Source organism: Aquarana catesbeiana, linkage group LG04, assembly GCF_042186555.1.
Source record: "Aquarana catesbeiana isolate 2022-GZ linkage group LG04, ASM4218655v1, whole genome shotgun sequence".
Taxonomy (NCBI): domain Eukaryota; kingdom Metazoa; phylum Chordata; class Amphibia; order Anura; family Ranidae; genus Aquarana; species Aquarana catesbeiana.
Window position 1 is genome coordinate 261,900,864 of NC_133327.1, and position 24,586 is coordinate 261,925,449.

The 24,586-nt window shown below is 46.3% G+C and overlaps 1 protein-coding gene across 1 annotated transcript in view; it reads left to right on the plus strand.

The window, feature by feature from the left end:
• The window catches only part of MASP1 (MBL associated serine protease 1), a 179,072-nt gene that overhangs the window by 149,554 nt on the left and 4,932 nt on the right, over positions 1 to 24,586 (plus strand). Inside the window, exons 12-14 of the mRNA XM_073626420.1 lie at positions 670 to 774; positions 4,344 to 4,529; positions 22,764 to 22,831. Of these exons, the coding sequence (XP_073482521.1) occupies positions 670 to 774; positions 4,344 to 4,529; positions 22,764 to 22,831 (359 nt within the window). The remainder of the gene's footprint in view (positions 1 to 669; positions 775 to 4,343; positions 4,530 to 22,763; positions 22,832 to 24,586) is intronic.

A 24,586-nucleotide genomic window follows, 5' to 3' on the forward strand; every position in this document is an offset into this window, starting at 1 on the left:
CCCTGCTGGCCGGAGGGCATAGTATGTTGCAATCTCCAGCTTATTAGTGAAGTATAAAGTAGCTAACTGTTAGCAAGCAATGGGGCTGATTTACTAAAACTGGAGAGTGCAAAATCTGGATCAGCTCTGCATAGAAACCATTCAGCTTGCAGGTTTTATTGTCAAAACTCAACTGAACAAGCTGAAGTTAGAAGCTGATTGGCTACCATGCACAGCTGCACAAGATTTTGCACTCTCCAGTTTTAGTAAAACAACCTCAATGTCTCTTCCTCCATGTTCTCGTAGTCCAGCACTTGGCTACATATTCTTAACTGAAAAAAGTACCTTCTGTTTTATCCTCCAAATCTTCTAATTCCTTTTCTTTTGCTGCTGTGATCTAACTACCTGTTAGAGGATGACTACGTTCATTCATTCTAGTCCCACTGTAAGTAAGTGGGACTAGATGGACTATGGACTATGGAATGTGTACTGACAACCATGTGGCTGCTACAAAAACAATTAGTACAAATTAAAAAGCACAGTTATAAATGCAGATAGCATTATAAAACCCACTAAAGTTCCCCTTTAAGTTATCACAGACAAGCTTTTTTAGTGAACCTTTTATTTAGACAGATCTTTGTCGTGCTTTGGTGTGATATAAATGTGTTAAAATGTAAATATATTTTTCAGGTAACAAATGGGTGATTACTGCTGCCCACTGCCTACACAGTGAAGTAACCCAAGAGGAGACAAGTCTTACTCTAAGCACGCTTTCATCATTTAACATCACACTTGGTAAGTGCTGTATACAGACTCATTGAACTGAACCTTCTTTGTCATTATCTACTAATATGTATTAAATTGCACTGCGGCATCCCTGAACATTCAAATGTCGCTTTTTGCAAAAGACATACCTCATGAGACCCAGCCTGTGCGCACAGTATGGTAATTTGCTTACTCAACGAGATCCACAGGCAGTGTCAGACTGAAGTTAAATATAGTTGTAGCATTGCACCCGTGGGGGTTGCTGAGTATAGTCTTCCTTCGGTCTCCCTCCTATCCTGCGGCCAGACACTTGGGTATTTTCACGCTATCACCCACACACTCTTCCACTTGTTATCCAATAATTAGTCTAGGGTATTTGTTTGTTTTTTTGGTATTCATTGGTAGAACTTGGATAGAAGAAGGGATTACTGTGATACTCCAACTTCAACTGTGTACAGACGAGGACAAGTCTCACTTCACCCCATTGAATTGGATAGCAGACTTCTTTCTGGACCACACTATAACTGTGTGGAAGAATAAGTTCTTTGCTTGCTCTGGCAGCAGACTCAATGCACCACTCTTCTTCAGACCCTCACCAGTATCCCCTTTGGCTGACACCTGTCCACTGACTTCACTAGCCAGAAGGGATGGCCCTCACAGAATAGGCCCCTAGACGCAAGCCTGTACAGAGGAGTGGCAGCAGCCCCCTCCCTCCGAGACCCCATTTGTCCAGCCGAAGTCCCTGAGCACTTGTGCCCTTGGCATATATACAGTCACCCAGCATGCCTTGAGGCACCTTCTTCTGCCAATGGCCAGGGCTGTAACTACACCTATGCTCCCATTTGTCAGGTTTCCTCCCACTATCCAATATGCCTCGTCCCATTGAACCAGTGTGAAACAGACAGACAACATGAGCAGCATCTGAGTACACTGAGTAGGTAATTGGCCTGGTTTACATTTAATGATGGCTACAGCGTGAACGGCTAGTTCTGGGGGGCAGTTATATGACAGTCATATGCACAGGCGGTGCACTCCTCCGGACACTGCGATCACAGATTGAGGTAAAGAGCCAATCAGCGGCTTCTATTTACATCTGTGATCAGCTGTCATTGGACACATCTGATCACAGATGTAAATGGAAGCAGGTTATCGTCACTCCTTTCCTCATGTTGACAGCATGAGGAGAGTAGAAGAGAGCCGCTAACCAGCTTTTCTAAAAGGGACATCGGCACTGATAATCAGGGCACTGATTATTAGTGCAGTCCCAACAGTGCTGCCAATCTGTGCCCACCAGTGCTGCCAATCTGTGCCCACCAGTGCTGCCGATCAGTGCCCACCAGCGCTGTCAATAAGTGCCCACCAATGCTGCCAATAAGAGCCCATCAGTGCCTCCTCATCAGTGTCACCTATCAGTGCCGTCTATCAGAGCCACCCATCAGTGCCACCTATCAGTGCCCATCAGTGCCACCTATCAGTGCAGCCTCATCAGCGCCCACCAGTGCTGCCTCATCAGTGCTCATCAGTGCAGCCTATCAGTGCCCATCAATAAGGGTACAGAGTAGCATGACCACGCAATTGTAATTTAAAGTGTGACAGTGCTAAAAGCTGAGAATTGGCCTGGGCAGGAAGGGGGTAAAAGTGGCCAATAGGCAAGTGGTTAAAAAGTCAACACAGCATGACACATTATCAGCCACCCTGTTGATATACAGTTGAAAAATAAGTTTTGTTATAGATGCCAAAGAGAGCAATGGACATGACAAGATTGCATCTAATAGTGGGAGTGGCCTTAAGGAGGGTGAATAAACCGAACCGCTCCTTGACCATCTACCTCTAAATGAACATAGCAGCTGCTTGGGTGAATACACATTGTCATAGCCTTGATGCTTAGCTTCACCTGTAAACATGTCCATTGAGCTCAATGGGGCTGCACAGCAGCCACAAGCCAAATGCTTACCTTGCAGTTGTGACACAGTATTTCAATGCAAAATTCCCATTTAGCTGGAAAAAAACACATTTAGGAGGCAGTAGTATCACCTCCTGCACTAACAGTGGGAGAGTGTTAAAGGGGCATTAAATACCAGGAGTGTCCATTAACATTGACATTACCTGATAGAAAACTGTGGCTGCAGAAGAGCAGGATAGGTTACTCAGGAGGAGATAGTAGAGTAGCTGGGGGGATGTGGGGCTGTGGGCACAGGCTTCAGGAGCTGTTGCTGCCAGACAAGCACTGGGTTCCAACTACTTATCTATGCAGAGAGGCAGGAGGCGGAGCACAGTTGAGATCACTTTGCAGCCAGAACTAGAGGAGCAGGATCAGTAAATGAGGCCGCCTCCTCCTTCCGCCGCCAAACCTGAATAAGTGGTTGCTGATGATGCCTCAAACTATCAAGGGGTTCTTTCTTACACTTGCCAAGCCAACACTAACCTGCCTGAAAAAAAGAACTGATTTTACTGACATTAAACAGTCTCTAAAGGATATTTACTGGCAGATCTAAAAATACCTGATTTTTACAAACTGTCAGTAAATTTACTGACGGTTGGTAACCCTGCTTGTTTTGATTTGGTATTAACCTCTTGAAGTCCCTGTACAGCAGACTTCAGAGAGGAGGGGAGAAGCAACAAATGAAATGCAAGGAGAATTCTGATAGTAGAGAGCAGAGTGATAGAGAGATGAGCTCATCAGTCTGCTGCTTCTCCTTTCACTCTCCAGTCTCAGGGGATAGGGAGGATACTTGTAAGTGAAAGTCAAAATAACCCACAGTTAATCTGTCTAGCCACTGTCCAGGCCTCTCACAGAAGCTCACCAACATATCTGAATGTTTGGGTATTCCGTTTATGTGCATGCCCCCATATTCCTCAATGCATTGCATGTTTCTTGAGCTGACAGTGTCTTACAACTTACAGCTGTGGACTTTCAGAAAAGTTGACATTTGTGTAGCATTTTGAAGGTTTGCAGCAGTGATTGTGTCCAATGTCAGGCACACTAGAGGTACAGTATATTATGATGCCATTGGTGTCTGCTATTCATCCGCAGCATATGTTTGTTTATGTGAATCAAGCTTTAGGTAAGATGCAATTAACTTAAATGGAGAGGGAAGGTCAGATGTTCCCAGTTCTATTTAAATGAAAGAAATGCACCTCTAGAGAATGGTTTCAAACCTTTCTTAAGAGAAATATGGGAACCACTGTTGTGCAACAACTTTTGAAAATGATTGTTGCATGGCTGTTATATTGTCCACTGGATCATTTACTTTCTGAGCTACTTACCCAGAACAATTATAAACATCAAAAAAGTCAGAGTAAAGTCCTTATTTGCATAGTTATTTTGAGTCAATGACTGGCACAAAGTATTGAAGCCGAAGAGTCAGCATGACAGCCAAGAAACTCACTTTTTGCAGAATGATAATGGAGCAATGACCCCTAAATTTCCCGGAAGGTTTTCCTATAAATTGATCTACAGTATTGTAAACTGGCCTGAGTATGACATTAGTGAACAGAAAGGTGTTTATAAAAATAATTATTTATTCTTTATTCTAAGAAAGAAAAACCAGCTTACAGCACAGAAATTACAGTTTTATGTATACTCTTTCTATTCACAGGGAAACATAGGACCTTAAAAAAGGATGACTCAGAGCAAGTATTTCAGGCCAAGAGCCTTTTTCTCCACCCAAAGTACAATAGCAGTACCTTTCAAAATGACATTGCCCTGGTGGAGCTTTCAGAACAAGCCTTTCTCAATGACTATGTGATGCCTATTTGCATACCAGAAGAAGTGGTACAGCCAGGTATTCATTTTTATATAACGACAATTACATTTAATATTGGAACTGAATTCACAGTAATTCATCCTTTTAGTTTAAAGTGGTGTTCCACTGTATAAAACATTTTTTTTTGTTGTTAAATGCCAAAGATTATGACTTACACATATATAACTCACTTTTTCCATTTTGCTTGATTAATGATGTCCGTTTCCTTTTAAAAAAGAAACTTATACATTTTCATAGAGATCGTTTTCATCTTGCCTGTGGGCATGTGAAGCCCACAGGCATCCTCTTCCGGGATACGGTGCTGCTGATTGACCAGCATGCACCGCCCGTTCTATCCCCGACCTCGCGCATGCGCAGTAATCTTTAATCGGAGCGCCGTCAACTGCTCAGGCTGCCATCACAATGGGCGGCATAATCGGAAGTCCAGCCCTGTTGTGATGGCAACCTAGCCTTCGGCGCTGCCCAACTGACTCCTAGGAAATGATGACACACATCTCTCAGGAGCGAGCGGAGACACTGAGGGAAATTACGTCAGTAGCCCAGGCACTTGAAGAGGCAGATTTCGAAGGACCACCGAGCAACAGGGAAAAAAAGGTAAGTAAAAAAAAAAATTTCTCCAATTTATTTTTTTTACTTGATTTCATGCACATTTATTAATTTTGTTTTTTTGGGGGTGGAACACCACTTTAAATGAAACACTTTCATAAAACAGAATATATGGGAAAATTGCACTTAGTGATCTAATTGTAATTGATAATATGTGACACAACAGCAGCACTCATAAATATGTAGACTTAGGGAAGTGTTTTTTGCGCTAACCATATAATCATATAATGAAAAAGAAAAAGGTGCAGCTGCTAATATAAGCCTCAAATACAAAAGACTAAAAAAGTATTGCTTAAATTGTACAAGCGCGCATCCACAAGTGATTCACTGATACAAAGATATATACATGAAACAATGTAGCTATGAAATAAACATTGACCAATGTGAAAAAAGAGCAACAATGTTGCTATACTTATAGAAGTATACATAGATCATAGCGTGATGAGTAAAAACTAAAATATTGCAACTTAGGTAAAACCATAGTGAGTGGCAAATGTGATATATCCAAGTGAATAAAAATGAATAATAAATTTGATATATAGCAGTGTAATTAAAAAAACGCCAGCTAAAACGTCCATGTGAACCAAAAAAGCACAGTGATGAATAAAAAGGGGGGACAATAGTCCTAATATATAGTGAACAATATCAACCAAAATTCCTCAGCACTTGGTAAGATACCAGTGTTCTTCCAGCCAGAAAGTATGTTCTAAAGAGCCGCTTACCAGATATGTTGGACCTCAAATTATAGAGATCGTATGAGTCTGGTGCATTAGCCTGCCGGCAACGATGGTTTTTATTCATCACTGTGCTTTTTTGGTTCACATGGACGTTTTAGCTGGCGTTTTTTTAATTACACTGCTATATATCAATTTATTATTAATTTTTATTCACTTGGATATATCACATTTGCCACTCACTATGGTTTTACCTTAGTTGCAATATTTTAGTTTTAGCTCATCACGCTATTATCTTTGTTTGTATACTTCTATGAGTATAGCAACATTGTTGCTCTTTTTTCACATTGGTCAATGTTTATTTTAAAGCTACATTTTTTTTTCACGTATATATCTTTGTAACAGGGAATCACTTGTGGATGCGCGTTTGTACAATTTAAACGAGACTCATAAATATGTACACACCATAGTAGCAAATAAAGAAAAAATGTTGCGCTGTCAAAATAGTGATATGTAATAAAAGTCTTTCCTCAATATATTATCAGAGGATATAAACCATTAAAGTTCTTCACATAATCCAAAACACATTATATGTTTAAAGTGATGACAGTGTCCAAACACCAGTTAATCCTTAGGTGAAAAAAGGGTGGTGTCCTTCCAATTAATGACAGGTGTATCACCTTGTGCTCCCCAAGGGATAGACAAGACAAAATTATCTTCTTACCAGATAATAAGACCTTTTAAGGCCTATACGCGCATTAGTGAGTATTCACCCCTCACATCATGTATAAGCCAGCTCAACTGTTCAGCCTGTTAAGGGACACCAGTGACGCATATCGATCTCATAGGAGCCTCAGACCCGATCATGCAGTAAACCAGAAGGAAGAGGAAACAAACTCATTGTGCAGCGTTCAATTAAAAGCAGTAGAGTTTAATAGCAAATCTACTTACAGCAAAGATAAGTTACACAGGTATAGCAGTACCCCCATAAGGGCTGCTGAAAGTTTTGTTTCACCTGTCACCCTAACCAGCCCAGCATTCACTTCCCAATTACCTTGAGTCAATGAACAGTCCATTTTTTTTTTTTTTTTTTTTTTAGGGATTTGAACTTGGATAGGGATGGGAATTTATGGGATGCCCAGTAGAATTTAGAACAGTCAATATGGGACAGAACTATGTACACTCCTTGTACATGGCACTTCTTCAAACTCCTCCTGCACAACACTTTAACTTCAGGCACAGCTAGGACCTAGTTAGGCCCAACACTGACAGAGTCAGGCTCTAGAAATTGCTATTTGCAGGCAGGGACCGTGGGCCCCTTTTTATGTAGCAAAAATAGAATAGAAAGTCTTTAGTGCTAGCTGTCCTATAGTGGACTACTGCTCCCAGCAATCCCTCTTTAGGCCCTGCCAGCCATCCTGGCTGCAGCTGCCAGACTCCACTGCCCATGACATTGTAATCCTCACTGGCTCCACACCCAGCTCTGACTGTTTCCTCTCAGTCCTCTCTGGCATGCCTCTCCAGTACTCCTGATAGCACATGTCACTCACCAGCCCTCCTGGCTACACACAAATCAGTGGTTTACTACTGAAGACTTGCCTGGCAGCACTAGCGCTTGCTGTCCTTTCTGACTCCTATCTGTGCCTCCTGTCCAGATCCTTCATGTGGCCTTGAAGGGATCCTTCCTGCACCCGAGTCCCAGGCCCAAGGTCAACCCCCCCAGAATGGGGAGCACCCTCAAAGGCCCCAACAGCCTAGTACTCCATCCTCAGTTCTATCATCTGACAACTCCTCCGCAGCTGGGCTGACTCTAGGTATTTAAGGAGGCTTGCCTTCTGCCAATCCAAGTTGGGGATTGCTCAGGGCTCCTTAGAACACCCCAGGCAGCTCCACCTCTCTTCCCCTCCTCTCTTCCAAATTCCTCTAGAAGCCAGAGGGATGTAACTGAGAAGTGATGCTATCTGTGAGTCACCAGCCTACTCTGAGCCACTCCCAGCCCCACAGATCAAAACAAACAGACCTAGCTTCCAGCTAGCCCTGCCTAAATTTACCTGCTCTCTCCAAAAAACTCACCTCTAGCACCTACCTAGGTAGAGGGTGCTACACAGGCATATCGGAAAAACAGTAGCCTACTACCTCACAGAAGATGTTCTATTGAACAAAACGTACATCAGGCAAGGCAAGGAAGAGCGGTGACGTCTTAGCACTCCTGGAGAGTGTCTGACTGATGTTTTTCTGATATGCCTGTGTAACTTATCTTTGCTGTAAGTAGATTAGCTATTAAACTCTAGTGTTTTTAATTGAACGCTGTGCAGTGAGTTTGTTTCCTTTTCCTTCTGGTTTACTGCATGATCGGTTCTGAGGCTCCTATGAGATCGATATATGCATCGCTGATGTCCCTTAACAGGCTGAACAGTTGAGCTGGCTTATACCTGAAGTGGGGGATGAATACTCACTAATGCGTGTATAGGCCTTAAAAGGTCTTATTATCTGGTAAGAAGATAATTTTGTCTTGTCTATCCTTTGGGAAGCACAAGGTGATACACCTGTCATTAATTGGAAGGACACCACCCTTTTTTCACCTAAGGATTAACTTGTGTTTGGACGCTGTCATCACTTTAAATATTTAGCCCGGGTTCACACATGTGCGTTGCGAATTGAAGCTCCGGTTTCACTGCGAAGATAAAAATCAGTTGCTCAGAGGTTCCTCTGCGTTTTAGCTGCGGATCAGTGAGCATGGAGAGGGGAGAGGTGTAGTGAGGAGAAGGAGAGAATTTGTGTTTGCGAATCAGATGCGTTCCCATAGAAAATAATGGGCTTGTAATTCGCACTGCAATGCCCAGAAAACGTACATATTTGCGAATGCAACGCACATATGTGAACCAGATGCATTCAAATGAATGTATTTTAAAATGTCCTACGAGTTGGATGTGGTGTAAGCCGCATCTAATTCGCATAGGTGTGAACGGGGGCATAATGTGTTTTGGATTATGTGAAGGACTTTAACGGTTTATATCCTCTGATAATATATTGAGGAATTTTTTTTTATTACATATCACTATTTTGACATTTTTTCTTCATTGACTTTCATATAACAGAAAGCTATTTTTTTTAACGTAGCTGTTATCAATGACTTTCTAGAAAATCCCTAAAAAGCTGATCCCATCTACAATAAAAAATGTTGTTATCATCCTAAAGAAAGCGGGGGTTCAGAGACAAATACGCCCTTCCCTTTCTGATACTCTGCTTACCCTGTCTCTGGTATTCTGCTTATCCCCTCTGTGCTCCTCTGCTTTTTCCTTCTCTGTTACACTATCCCCTCTCTATAATTCCGCTCATCCCCTCTTTACTACTCTGCTTATCCCATCTCTACCACTCTGCTTATCCCCTTTCTACCACTTTGCTTATCCCCTTTCTACTACTCTGCTTATCCCATCTCTACCACTCTGCTTATTTCCTATCTACCACTCTGCTTATCCCCTCTCTACCACTCTGCTTATCCCCTCCCTACCACTCTGCTTATCCCCTTTCTACCACTTTGCTTATCCCCTCTCTACTACTCTGCTTATCCCCTCTCTACTACTCATCTTATCCCCTCTCCACTACTCTTCTTATCCCCTCTCTACTATGATTATACCCTCTCTACCACTCTGCTTATCCCCTTTTCTACCACTCTGCCCATGCTCTCTCTACTACTCTGTTTATCCCATCTCTACTACTCTGCTTATCCCCTCTCTACCACTCTTCTTATCCCCTCTCTACTACTCTGCTTATCCCATTTTTACTACTCTGATTATCCCCTCTCTACCACTCTACTTATCCCCTCTCTACTACTCTGCTTATCCCCTCTCTACCACTCTTCCTATCCCCTCTCTACCACTCTGCTTATCCCCTCTCTACTACTCTGTTTATCTGTTCTCTACTACTTACCTTTTACCCTCTCCACTACTCTTATTATCCCCTCTCTACTCTGCTTATCCCCTCTCTGCTACTTTCCTAATCCCCTCTCTGCTACTCTCCTTATCTGTTCTCTACTACTCTGCTTATTCACTCTCTACTACTCATCTTATCCCCTCTCCACTACTCTTCTTATCTCCTCTGTAACACTCTGCTTATCCCCTCGCTGCTACTCTGCCTATCCTCTCTAGTACTCTGCTTATCCCCTCTCTGCTACTCTCCTTATCTGTTCTCTACTACTCTGCGTATCCCCTCTCTACTACTCTGCTTACCCCCTCTCTATTACTCTGTCCATCCCCTCTCTGCTACTCTGCTTATCCCCTCTCTGCTGCTCTCCTTATCTGTTCTCTACTACTCTGCTTATCCCCTCTCTTCTACTCTGCTTACCCCCTCTCTATTACTCTGTTCATCCCCTCTCTGCTACTCTGCTTATCCCCTCTCTGCTGCTCTCCTTATCTGTTCTCTATTACTCTGCTTATCCCCTCTCTACTACTCTGCTTACCCCCTCTCTATCACTCTGCTTATCCCCTCTATGCTACTTTGCATATCCCCTCTCTATTACTCTGCTTATCCCAGTTCTACTCCACCACTTATCCTCTCTCTACCATTATGCTTATCCACTCTCTACTACTCTCTGCTAATCCTCCTATGCTACTCTGTTTATTTCTTCCCTGCCACACTATCCTCTCTACTACTCTGCTCATCCCCTCTCTACCTCTCTGCTTATCCGCTCTCTACCACTCTGCTTATCCCCTCTCTACTACTCTGCTTATCCTCTCTACCACTCTGCTTATCCACTCTCTACTACTCTCCAGTAGCGGTCTGTATATTGGGGGCGCATGGGCGCCACCCCTCTAACACCTCCACCACCCTCCCTATTCATGTGCCCGGCCCCTTTCAGGATGCTGGACACATGAAATACTATGACGGGGATAGGCAGTGGGTGTGTATTTTGAAGCAGGTGATTAGAGCCAGAGGCTCTAATAGGCTTCAAAATTGGGTGGGCTCGGGGGCAGAGCACTGTGTTCCGATCCCACCCTGTTGTGTGACAAATTGTTTTTCGGTATTTTTACATTAACTTTCCTCCCTGCCAATCAGGAGGCAGGTCAGTGAGACCTGTCTCCCCCAATTGGCCAAAGCATTAAGCGATCCAATTGGATGCCTAGCGCTTCGGCGGAAGAGGAGACACAGTGGAGGAAGCCTGAGGAGCTGAGCGAACACCAGAGCCGCCACTTTCCGCCACTGCAGAAGAGGAGGAGGAGAGCCCCGTCACTCCAGGAGAAGAGCAGAGCCTCACCACATGAACGCTAGGTGCCGCCGGACCAGCCACAAGGGGGGGGGGTTGGTGAAGTGACAGCAGGGGGACTAGCCTGGCTGCATTTGATGGCACAGTGGCTGTATTTGGTGGGCACAGTGGCTGTACATGATGGGCATAGTATGTGTATTTGCTGGGCACAGTGGCTGTATATGATGGGCACAGTGGCTGTATTTGCTGGGCACAGTGGCTGCATATGATGGGCACAGTGGCTGCATATGATGGGCTCGGCAGCTGCATTTGATGGCACAGTGGCTGCATATAATGGGCACAGTGGCTGCATATAATGGGCACAGTGGCTGCATATGATTGGCACAGTGGCTGCATTTGATGGGCACAGTGGCTGTAATTGATGGGCACAGTGGCTGCATTTGATGGCACAGCTGCTGTATTTGATGGGCACAGTTGCTGTATTTGATAGGCACAGTGGCTGCATTTGATGTGCACAGTGGCTGTATTTGATGGGCACAGTGACTGTATTTGCTGGGAACAGTGGCTGCATATGATGGGCACAGTGGCTGCATATGATGGGCACAGTGGCTGCATTTGATGGCCACAGTGGCTATATTTGATGGGCACAGTGGCTGCATATGTTTGGCACAGTGGCTGCATTTGATGGGCACAGTGGCTGCATTTGATGGCCCAGTGGCTGCATTTGATGGGCACAGTGGCTTCAATTGATGGCACGGTGGCTGCAATTGACCACAGTGGCTGCATTTGATGGGAAAAGTGGCTGCATTTCATAGGCACAGTTTTTTTTAAAGTATTTTTCAGAATTTTTCAGTTTGTTTGCGCCCCCTCAAAAATTGTGAGCGCCAGCCATCACTGCTACTCTGCTACTCTGCTTATCCCCCTATGCTACCATGTTTATTCCTTCAATGCCACACTATCCTTCCTTTACTGCTCTGCTCATCCCCTATCTACTACCCTGCTTATCTGCTCTCTACCACTTTGCTTATCCTCTCTCTACCACTCTGCTTATCCTCTCTTTACCACTCAGGTCATTCCCTCTCTACTACTTTGCTTAACTCTGCTCTACTTCTCAGCTTATCCTCTCTCTGCTACTCTGCTTTTCTGCTCTCTGCTACTCTGTTTATCCCCTCTCAGCTTCTCTGCTTTTCCCTTCTCTGCCACTCCACTCACATGTATGCACATATGGTTTCTTGCACTTTTGCTTTAATAATATTCAGTCACATATATTGTAATTTGTTTAGATGCGCGAGTCAATAATTTTCCTACTCAAATCACAGTTGCCTTTGCAGATGCTTTAAGGAGGTCCAAAGAATCCAATGAAATATTTCTTTTTAGTGTTTCTTAACTTTTTTTCCAGATGCATAAGGGGCCCAAAATGGATCCTTTAATGTGAGTGCTGCCATCTTTTATATGCCGTTGGCAGGGGGGCACAGCACACATTCACTAGACATTCTTTAAGATTTTGTCACTTCTTCACATGAAAAATGTTGGTTCCGGAACCAGAGCTGGGAACAGGTACATGAATCTCTTGCACAGATTGGGGCAGCACTGAGGCTGAAGTGTCTATGCCACAAACACTTTGTCCTCAGTGCATGTTTAACTCCTTGGTAGCTTAGACACTGTAGGCTGTGCAGTCAACAGCATCATAGCAACAGATGATTCATCCCAGGCCCCTTTCAGCTGCTGAAATGGGAGATTTATTGGCGGACAGCTGGAAGTAAACAAAGGTGCAGGAAGCTGGTGACATTATTGTCCAAATATGGTCTTTGCCTGAGGCAGAAACACCTAGGAGCCACCACTACTCAACCTGCATATGACTATGTAGGTTGTTGGAAGATATATGGTTAGGCAACAAGTAAAATTAAAACAGGACCACAATACATCACAAAACACTGGCCCCCCTGTAGTCAAGCTGCAAAATAATTATGTAAAAAAAAAAATCATGTTCATCAAAATATAAAAGTGCAGTGCAATTGAGTAAAAAGTCCATAGAAAAGTCTTCACCTGATGGCAAATCACCAGCAACTATACAGTTAAAGCGGTGTATGAAAACCGTGACATGGTAAACATCCAGGTGTAGAAGGTGCTTAATCCCCTCACCAAAATCAATAGTGGTCGCTCAATGCGCTCACCTTAGAAGCATTACCCCTGAGCAGGGATGAGCCGAACACCCCCCGGTTCGGTTCGCAGCAGAACATGCGAACATGCAAAAAGTCTATGGGACACGAACGTGAAAAATCAAAAGTGCTAATTTTAAAGGCTTATATGCAAGTTATTGCCATAAAAAGTGTTTGGGGACTTGGGTCCTGCCACAGGGGACATGTATCAATGCAAAAAAAAAATTTTAAAACTGCCGTTTTTTTCGGGAGAAGTGATTTTAATAGTGCTTAAAGTGAAACAATAAAAATGAAATATTCATTTAAATATCGTGCCTGGTGGGTGTCTATAGTATGCCTGTAAAGTGGCGCAGTTTTCCCGAGTTTAGAACAATACCACAGCAAAATGACATCTCCAAAGGAAAAAAAGTCATTTAAAACTGTTTGCGGCTGTAAGGTATTGTCGGGTCCCGGCAATATAGATGAAGATCATTGAGAAAAATGGTATGGGTTAATGTTGATATTAAGGGAAACCCCGCACCCAAATTTAAAAAGAAAAATGGCGTGGGGGGCCCCAGGCACTATATACTCTGAACAGAAGTATATATACTATATGGCCTGCCATATACTCTTCAGAAAATTGAGCCTTAGGTGTTGGTGGTACCAGAACACTGTAAGCCAGTGGTGTCCAAACTATGGCCCTCCAGTTGTTAAGGAACTACAACTCCCATCATGCCTAGTCATGTCTGTGAATGTCAGAGTTTTACAATGCCTCATGGGAAGTGTAGTTCCGCAACAGCTGGAGGGCCGTAGTTTGGACATCCCTGCTGTAAGCCCTCACAGTTACTCATGGTGAGCACAGGAACAGGCCCTGCTTTGAAATACTATATCAAAAATTGTAATTACATGCCCCTGTTAAACAGGGGCAGAAAAATTGGGCCTTTGGTGGTGGTGGTGGTGCCCCAACACTGTAACCCCTCACAGATACTCTTGTTGGGTGCAGGAACGGGCCCTGCTGTGGACAGGCACACTCTATGATCCGTTACAAACCCTCCAGCAGCACTGAATGTGCGTTCAGAAAGAACGCTGGATGCAGGACAGGCCAGTAGCTCAATTGCATATTGCGCAAGTTCTGGCCAGTGGTCCATCCTCAAGACCCAGTAAACCAATGGATGGTCTTTTGGAAAGGTCTCCAAGTCTGCTCTTGCCCCTAGATATTCCTGCACCATGTAATGCAGACGGTGGCGATGGTTGCTTGAACCGATCAGACCTTGACACTGAGGACTGAAAAATTGTCTAAAGGCTCTCTGACTGAATGAAGCCTCAGCAACACCGTAGTCCAGCACCAGGAAATTGTAACCTCCCAGGGTCTGGAAATGCATTGCACAAACCTTTCTTCAAGGCCTCCTGAAGATGTTTCATCCTCTGCAACCTTACCCTTGTAACGTGGATTAAGATGGGTTGCCAGCCAGTAATGATCTCTCTCCTTGATACCACGAACCCTAGGGTCCTTTCGCAGGCTTTGCAGAATCAGGGAGACCATGCAGCGTAAGTTTGCAGAGGCATTAGATTCTGAGTTCTCATGGCCACTAAGGATCACATGATCCGTAACAACCTCCTCCCAGCCACGTACAACTCCTTGGGTTTCTGGGGACTGAAAACTCTACTGAGTGTTATCCTCCATGTCCATGCTGACACAATCCTCCTCCTCCTCTTCTTCCTGTGTGTTTGGCGGGCCTGCAGGAATACTATCTGGATAAAGAGGACATTGAGAGGTAAGGAATTCCTCCTCTTCCTCCCGCTGTTCTGCCTCAAGTGCCCTGTCCATTATTCCTTGAAGCGTGTGCTCCAACAGAAAGACAAGAGGGACAGTATCACTGATGCATGCATTGTCGCTGCTCACCATCCTCTTGGTCACCTCAAATGGTGACAGGGCTGGTGGTAAGTTAAGCTTGGTTTTTCCCTTGGATTTATCCTTGGCCTTGTTTGTACCTGTTGTTAGCCTTCCAATGCTTCTTACTACCATAGCCAGCTATAGATAGGAGCAAGTGGCATCTATTTTGTATCACTGTCCTGTTTTTTGGTCAGGCAACACACTGACACCTTTGCAGCCATTGTGCTATATGCTGGGTGTTCAGTGTGCCCCTGTACCTTTAAGAAGGTGTGGCTCCCCTTCAGTCCACCTGCTCTCACCTATCTATCAGAATGCATGTGCCTCCACTGTGGGGACACTTATAAATTAGTGTTAGGTACCACAGATACCAGGGTGCCATGACGAGGCTCTGTGGCTTACGCATGCATTTGCAAATGTGTGCAGACTAAACCACTGCTTTTAACGCATACTGTTAGACAGGTTATTTTGTTGTCTGTGGGCTGGTGGTAAGTTAAGCTTGGTTTTTCCCTTGGATTTATCCTAGGCCTTGTTTGTACCTGGTGACAGGACAGTGCATGCATCCTTGATCAGTAGCCACTGGTGTGGTGAAAAGAAGCCAAGCTCCCCTGACCCTGTCCTGGTGCCATACTCATACAGGTACTCATTGATGGCCCTCTGGTGCATGTGCAGCCATTGCAGCATTGCCAACATTGAGTTCCACCTGGTGGGCATGTCACAAATGAGGCGGTTGGTGGGCAGGTTGCATTCCCTTTGAATGTCAGCCAGCCGAGCACTGGCATTGTATGACCGGCGGAAATTAGCACAGACTTTTCTGGCCTGCCTCAGGAGATCCTGTAAGCCTGGGTACCTGCTCAAGAACTGCTGCACCACCAAATTCAGGATGTGTGCCAAACATGGAACATGGGTCAAGTGTCCCTGTCGGCGGGCGGAGAGAAGGTTGGCGCCATTGTCGCATATAACCATTCCTGGCTAAAGCTGGCGTGCCGTCAACCACCTCTGAGCCTGCCCCTGCAGAGCTGATAGAATCTCTGCTTCAGTGTCGCTCCTGTCCCCTAAGCAGACCAACTCAAGCACCGCATGGCATCTTTTTGCCTGAGTGCTTGCGTAGCCCCTTGAACACTTAAGGAGCACCGCTGGTTCAGAGGACAAATCTGCAGAAGAGGCCATAGAGGAAGAAGAAGAGGAGGGGGTGAAGGAGAGAGCTGTGGCAAAATCACCACTAGCATTTTGGAGGCGTGGTGGCAGAACAAGCTCAGACAATACTGCACCCTGTCCTGCATCCTTCCCAGCTGCCAGCAAAGTTTACCCAGTGTGCCGTGAAGGAAAGGTAACGTCCCTGCCCATGCCTGCTAGACCATGAGTCAGCAGTAATATGCACCTTACTGCTGACTGCCCTGTCCAACGAGGCCAAAACATTGCCTTCCACATGCCGGTAGAGAGCCGGAATGGCCTTCTGTGAAAAGAAATGGCGTTTTGGAACCTGCCACTGAGGTACAGCACATTCCACAAATTCATGAAAGGGGGCAGAGTCTACCAGGTGAAAAGGCAGCAGTTGCAGTGCTAGTAATTTGGTCAAGCTAGCATTCAGACGCTGAGCATGTGGATGGCTGGGACCAAATTTCTTTTTACGGTTTAGCAACTGGGGTAGGGAAATTTGCCTGCTGAAAACAGATGTTGGTGTACTGATAGCAGATTGGCTGCAAGTACTTGGGACACCTATTGCTATACCGTCATTCCTCTCAGTGCAGGTATAGTGGGGTTGGAGATCCCAGATGAGGAGCAAGGAGAAGTCTGCCTTTTTCTTTGATGTGGGTCTTTCAAGTGCTGTTGCCAACAGACTGCATGGGGGTTGCGCTGTATTGTGAACTGTGTACACCACCAGAAAAGTAGTAGCAACTGCACTACGGCTGCACTGTGTTGTGTACTGTGTACACCTCCAGAAAAATAGTAACAACTGTACTACGGCTGCACTGTATTGTGTACTGTGTACACCACCAGAAAAGTAGTAGCAACTGCATTACAGCTGCACTGTATTGTGTACTGTGTATACCACCAGAAGTGTAGTAGCAACTACACTACGGCTGCACTGTATTGTGTACTGTGTACACCACCAGAAAAGTAGTAGCAACTGTACTACGGCTGCACTGTACTGTGTACACCACCAGAAAAGTAGTAGCAACTGCACTATGGTTGCACTGTATCGTGTACTATGTACACCACCAGAAGTGTAGTAGCAACTGCACTACTGCTGCACAGTATTGTGTACTGTGTATACAAACAGAAAAGTAGTAGCAAATGCACTACGGCTGCACTGTATTGTGTACTGTGTACACCGCCAGAAAAGTAGTAGGAACTGCACTACGGCTGCACTGTATTGTGTACTGTATACACCACCAGAAGTGTAGTAGCAACTGCATTACAGCTGCACTGTATTGTGTACTGTGTATACCACCAGAAGTGTAGTAGCAACTGCACTACAGCTGCACTGTATTGTGTACTGTGTACACCACCAGAAAAGTAGTAGCAACTGTACTATGGCTGCAATGTACTGTGTACACCACCAGAAAAGTAGAAGCAACTGCACTATGGTTGAACTGTATTGTGTACTATGTACACCACCAGAAGTGTAGTAGCAACTGCACTACTGCTGCACTGTATTGTGTACTGTGTATACAACCAGAAAAGTAGTAGCAAATGCACCACGGCTGCACTGTATTGTGTGCTGTGTACACCACCAGAAAAGTAGTAGCAACTGCACTATGGCTGCACTGTATTGTGTACTGTATACACCACCAGAAGTGTAGTAGCAACTGCAATACTGTTGCACTGTATTGTGTACTGTTTCCACCACCAGAAAAGTAGTAGCAACTGCACTACGGTTGCACTGTATTGTGTACTGTGTACACCACCAGAAAAGTAGTAGCAACTGCACTACTGCTGCACTGTATTGTGTAATGTGTACACCACCAGAAAAGTAGTAGCAACTGCACTACGGCTACACTGTATTGTGTACTGTGTGGACCACCAGAAGTGTAGTATCAACTGCACTACGGCTGCACTGTATTGTGTTCTGTGTACACCACCAGAAGTGTAGTAGCAACTGCACTATGGCTGCACTGTATTGTGTACTGTGTACACCACCAGAAAACTAGTAGCAACTGCACTACAGCCGCACTGTATTGTGTACTGTGTACACCACCAGAAAAGTAGTAGCAACTGCACTACGGTTGTACAGTATTGTGTACTGTGTGCACCACCTGAAAAGTATTAGCAACTGTACTATGGCTGCACTGTATTGTGTACAGTGTACACCACCAGAAGTGTAGTAGCAACTGCACTATGGCTGCACTGTATTTTGTACTGTGTACACCACCAGAAAAGTAGTAGTAACTGCACTATGGCTGCACTGTATTGTATTGTGTACACCAGAAGTGTATTAGAAACAGTACAGCACCGAATGCACTGTAGATATAGGCTACACTGGATGCAGAGTATATATATATATATATATATATATATATATATATATATATATATATATACTAGACTGACTATATATATATATATATATATATATATATATATATATATATATAAATACACTGCCACTAACTGAATAGCCTGCCTACTTAATCTAAATCAAGCTATCTCTCCGTCCACATCAACAACACTACACAGGGCCGCCATGTAAGCAGCCTTATATAGTGTGGGTCGTGGACTTAGTTCCCCTGAGCCATGATTGGCCAAAGGCACCCTGCCTTTGGTCAATTATGGCTCTCTTAGCAGAGGGTGCTGGGATTGGCCAAAGTATGCAGGTCAGGTGCATGCTTTAGCCAATCATCATACAGCAATGCACTGCGATCTCGCAGTGCATCATGGGGCGTTCCGCGGCGCTTGGATTTGCCGCGAACGCCCCATATTGTTCGTTCTTTGGCAAACAACCGATGTTCGAGTCAAACTTATGTTCAACCCGAACATTGAGCCCATCCCTACCCCTGAGTTAACAAGACATTGACAGCACGCTTTTCCCAATGAGGATGACACTTAGGATGGTAGCACCACTGTTCCAGATTGAACGATCCTCAGATATATCAGATATGCCAAGCATATATAAAAAATCAAGAGAGGGACAAATAGTGCTCTCTGCTAATAACCATGTTAAAGGATAGTTAAAAACACACTTACAATTGTGACACTTATCATAAGTGCATATCAAAACGTTCTATATAGAACAATACACGTTGATCAGTAAGATAGTGGGTGACATCAGAAGCGTGACTCCTCCTCCCAAAAAAAATCATGTCCAGTTATATACCTTCACTGTTCAGTGCAGATCCTGAAGCTCTGGTACTTGCTGCTCCTAGTACCAGATTTTGACGATTTGTTATATTCTGGCACCAAGAAAACCCTCCTTATGTTCATTCATATAACACCACCTCTCATTAAGAATTAATAAATAACTGTACCAGTCCCTAAATGTGGTTACAAGACCAAACTATAGTTAAAGGGCTATTCCAATTCGCTATCACACTAGACACAGCATCAGTCTAAAAACCACTTGGAATCCAAACATTGAGCAAAGCTCCTTCATGGTGAACAGTAAGTGCATAGTTGCCAACATTGTAAAAAAAAAATGTGGGACACGTTTGTGGCTGTAGGCGGAGCCGTACAATAATTAGGGGGCGGGACATTCGTTTGTAGGCGTGGCTTAGGAAAAATATTCACGCGCGGCGCGCGAAACGCACTGCGGCGAAAAATGGGCATGGTTTACGCGTCATAGTGGGTGTGGCTTAAATGGGCGTGGCTCAAGAGGGTGTGGTTAGAGTCTGAGATGAATGAGGGATGGAGAGGGAAAGGGGGAGAGGGAAAGGGGGAGAGGGGGAGAGGGAAAGGGGGATAGGGGGAGAGGGGGAGAGGGAAATGACGGGACAGCAGCCCCAGATCCTACACAATAAAAATATGTGTATTCTAGAAAGTTTAACAATCAGCAGATAAAGATACACCAAACACCTGGTGTTAGCACTTCAATCATCCCGGCACCATGGTTGTTATGGTGTCAGGATGATTGAAGTGCAGTATTTCTATTATTACATTGTAATATAAAATTAAATCATTCAACTCACCATAATGCAGAATCAGTGTGAGCCCCGAGTGTGTCACCTGCCACGTCGCCTGCCACCAGCCGTCCGTCCTTGCATCAGGTGCCCCCAGCAGAGTCCGTCCTTGCATCAGGTGTCCCCAGCAGAGCCCCCCCTCACACCAGGAGTCCCCAGCAGAGCCCTCTTCACACCAGGAGTCCCCAGCAGAGCCCCCCCTCACATCAGGTGTCCCCGGCAGAGCCCCCTCTCACATCAGGTGTCCCCGGCAGAGCCCCCTCTCACATCAGGTGTCCCCGGCAGAGCCCCCCCTCACATCAGGTGTCCCCGGCAGAGCCCCCCCTCACATCAGGTGTCCCCGGCAGAGCCCCCCCTCACATCAGGTGTCCCCGGCAGAGCCCCCCCTCACATCAGGTGTCCCCGGCAGAGCCCCCCTCACATCAGGTGTCCCCGGCAGAGCCCCCCCTCACATCAGGTGTCCCCGGCAGAGCCCCCCTCACGTCAGGTGTCCCTGGCAGAGCCCCCTCTCACATCAGGTGTCCCTGGCGGAGCCCCCCTCACATCAGGTGTCCCTGGCGGAGCCCCCCCTCACATCAGGTGTCCCTGGCGGAGCCCCCCCTCACATCAGGTGTCCCTGGCGGAGCCCCCCCTCACATCAGGTGTCCCTGGCGGAGCCCCCCCACATCAGGTGTCCCTGGCGGAGCCCCCCCTCACATCAGGTGTCCTTGGCGGAGCCCCCCTCACATCAGGTGTCCCTGGCGGAGCCCCCTCTCACATGAGGTGTCCCTGGCAGAGCTCCCCCCTCACATCAGGTGTCCCTGGCGGAGCCCCCCCTCACATCAGGTGTCCCTGGCGGAGCCCCCTCACATCAGGTGTCCCTGGCGGAGCCCCCCTCACATCAGGTGTCCCTGGCGGAGCCCCCCCTCACATCAGGTGTCCCTGGCGGAGCCCCCCTCACATCAGGTGTCCCTGGCGGAGCCCCCCCTCACATCAGGTGTCCCTGGCAGTGCCCCTCCTCACATCAGGTGTCCCTGGCGGAGCCCCCCCTCACATCAGGTGTCCCTGGCGGAGCCCCCCTCACATCAGGCGTCCCTGGCGGAGCCCCCCCTCACATCAGGTGTCCCTGGCAGAGCCCCTCCTCACATCAGGTGTCCCTGGCGGAGCCCCCCCTCACATCAGGTGTCCCTGGCGGAGCCCCCCTCACATCAGGTGTCCCTGGCGGAGCCCCCTCTCACATCAGGTGTCCCTGGCGGAGCCCCCTCCCACATCAGGTGTCCCTGGCGGAGCCCCCTCTCACATCAGGTGTCCCTGGCGGAGCCCCCCCTCACATCAGGTGTCCCTGGCAGAGCCCCCCCTCACATCAGGTGTCCCCCAGTGGAGCTCCCCTTACATCAGGTGTGTCCCCAGTGGAGCCCCCCTTACAAATTCCCACAGCGGTGTGTCCCCAGTGGAGCCCCCCTTACAAATTTCCACAGCGGTGTTCCCCCCCTCCCCTACCTCAGAGGTGTCCGCCGGTCTTTTCGAATACCGCATGGCAAAACCCCCGCCCCTTTTCCTGGCAGCGGGGCGGGGGTAGGCGGAGTGAGGCGGGGCGGAGCGGGACAGAGGGTGGGCGGAGTGAGGCGGGGAGGAGGGTGGGCGGCGACGGAGGAGCTCCGTCTAGCCCCCCCCCAGCCGTCTTCCTGAGCTTCTTCAAGATGGCGGCCGGCGGAGACAATGTCTCCGCCGGCCGCAGACCTCTAGCGGCGGCGGCGGCGGGAAAAATCAAAAACCGGATTTTTCGGGACATTTCCCGAGACACAAAAAATTCGGGAATGGAGTGTAAGTCCCGGGAATGTCCCGGGAAATCCGGGACAGTTGGCAACTATGTAAGTGGTCATATACTGTATGTTACCTAGTAAGCGTTATTACCATTATTAAATCAAACATGAATATGGCAATATCACTGTAACAAGTGTAATGCTAATAAGGGCAGCTGCACTGGACATCATAGTCTTTGTTTATGAAGCGGAAGCCACTTAGCACAATAGTAAAGAACCAATCATTGGCAGATCAAATAAGCCACTTGTGGCAAGAACTTTCAAAACACAAAGCATTGTTTATATTGCAGTGAGACAAAATGGCAACACTATTCATTCCAGTAACTGTCTTCCTTATTGGAACCATTGATAAGGATCCAGTAGTTAGTCATTTGAGGAAGCATCATCTGAAGCACAGAGTCAGATAAAACGTAAAAGTATGGTACAACATGACAGCCTGTGGCATCAGCCCGTCTTGTCACCTCTGTTCAGAAGTTGCCTTTTAAAAAGTATCCCCCATAAAACTGGTGACTGGGAATTGTCCAGCCCTGGTTTCAATTCGTTTCATAACAGGTAAGTAAGACTGATATAATTTTAGTTTTACTATGACACATCATCACATCATGGTTGCCAGCATTGGTACACCTTCAGAAATAACAGAAGGGTGATGAAGCAGAAACTCACTTCGGAGCCTTCAACTCTTAAAGGGTATTCTAAATGGCCTGAATGATGCTGTTCAGCTTGGTGCCTTTGATAAAATTTGCTTTTCCATTGTGCCACTGCCTATGTATTTCAATGGGTTGTCATTGTGCAATGTCTAACACAATTATATTATATTTTAGAGGATTTTGTAGTTGTCAGTGGATGGGGAAAACAGTTCTTAAAAAGACTGCCAGAAGCCCTCATGGAGGTATTTTATTTTTGTTTCATTTAACATTTGAAAAAAAAGTATAAAATAAAATTTATAACATGCTGAACCTGTTTTTGAAATGTAATGTAAAATGTAACTCCAGTGTAGCAGTACCCCCATAGGGGCTTCTGAGTGCTGTAGTCAACCTGTCACCCTGCCAATCCAGGCACACAATTTCCAGTCACTCTTTGGACAGAAAACAGCCCATTCACTTTGTTTTGTTTGTTTTTATTGAGAGGAATTACCTTGGATGGGAGAAGGGAATATGGGATGCCCATTGAATTGCAGAATATTTAAATGGGACCAACTATATACACTCCTTGCATATACACTCCAGTCTTCACTCCAGCACAACACTTGCTTGCAGACTATTCCTCCTCAACACCTCCAGCACATCACTTGCTTGTACTTTCAGAACCAACTAGCACAGGTCTAGACCTAAGCCTGACACTGGCTCAGCCAGGCCTTGCAAGTTTCCTTTGCAGGTAGGGACCTGGGATCCCTATGGTGTAGCAAAAATATGACAGTCCTTGGTGCTAGTTGTCGTACACGTGGCTACTGCTTCCAGAACCACCTCTTCAGACCCTGCCAACCCACATGGCTGCAGCTGCCTCTCTCTTGTGCCCATTCTTCCACAGTCCACTCATCTGGTTCTGCACCCATCCCAGACTGCTCTCTCCCAGTACTCTCGGGCATGCCTCCCCAGTCCTCCTGACTGTGCATCACTCACCAGCCCTCACGGCTGCGACCTGTTGTTCTGTAGACATGTCTGGCAGTGCTCTCTCCTGCTGTCCTCACCTTGCTCCCATATCTCCAGTTCAGGACACCTCCATGTGTTCTTAGAGGGTCCCATCCACACCCGAGCCCAGGCCAAAGGTCACCACCCCCACCCCCCCAGACTGGGGAGCTCCACCAAAGGCCACCGACAGCCTAACACTCCATCTCCATCTTCCTCACACACAACAAATCCCCCAGCTGAGCTGACTCTAGGTATTTATAAGGGCCTGCCCCCTACCAATTCAGGTTGGGGATTGGTCAGGGCTCCTTAAAATACCCCAAGAAGCTCCACCTCTCCTTTCAGAAAACATCAGAACATTCTGGAAAGAAGTGGGAGGTCCTGGTGATGCTGCTTGTGAATCACCCAGCTCTACCCTGAGTTACTCCCAGACCCAGATCAAAACATACCCAGACTTGGCTGGCAGCCAAGTCTGGCAATTTACCTACTCTATCAAAACACAGTACTACATTTCTAGCACACTAGAGGGTGCTACTCCAGCCAAGGCTTTTATTTTAGTTTTGGATAGAGAGGGGAAAGTTTTTTATTGCTGTCCAGCTGTCTCCCCTCCCCCCCCCCCAGCCCAGCACTTCCCTTTTCTATTTATTCGCTATTGTCACACAAATGGGTGGACTCGAGGAGCAGTGCTCTGCGCTCCAAACCCACCCTTTTTTAAAGTCTATTAGAGCCCCAGGCTCTAAACATGTGTTTAAAAAAAAAACCATCATTAGATTGCATCCAGCACCCCGCATGTAGATTAGGGGGCCGGATGCATGGATAGGGGGGCGGCGCACCCTGCACCCTGCATTAAGGGCCACCACTGTTGCTGTCTATGGCCCCACTGGGAGATTTCCCTGCACTTCCTGAGAACAACGTCACCAGGTCAAAAAGTGAGAGAAATCTCTAGCAAAGACAAAGACAGAAAAAAAGGTCATTGAGATTCGAGCCTCCCATTAAAGGCTCGTATCATCTAACTCATG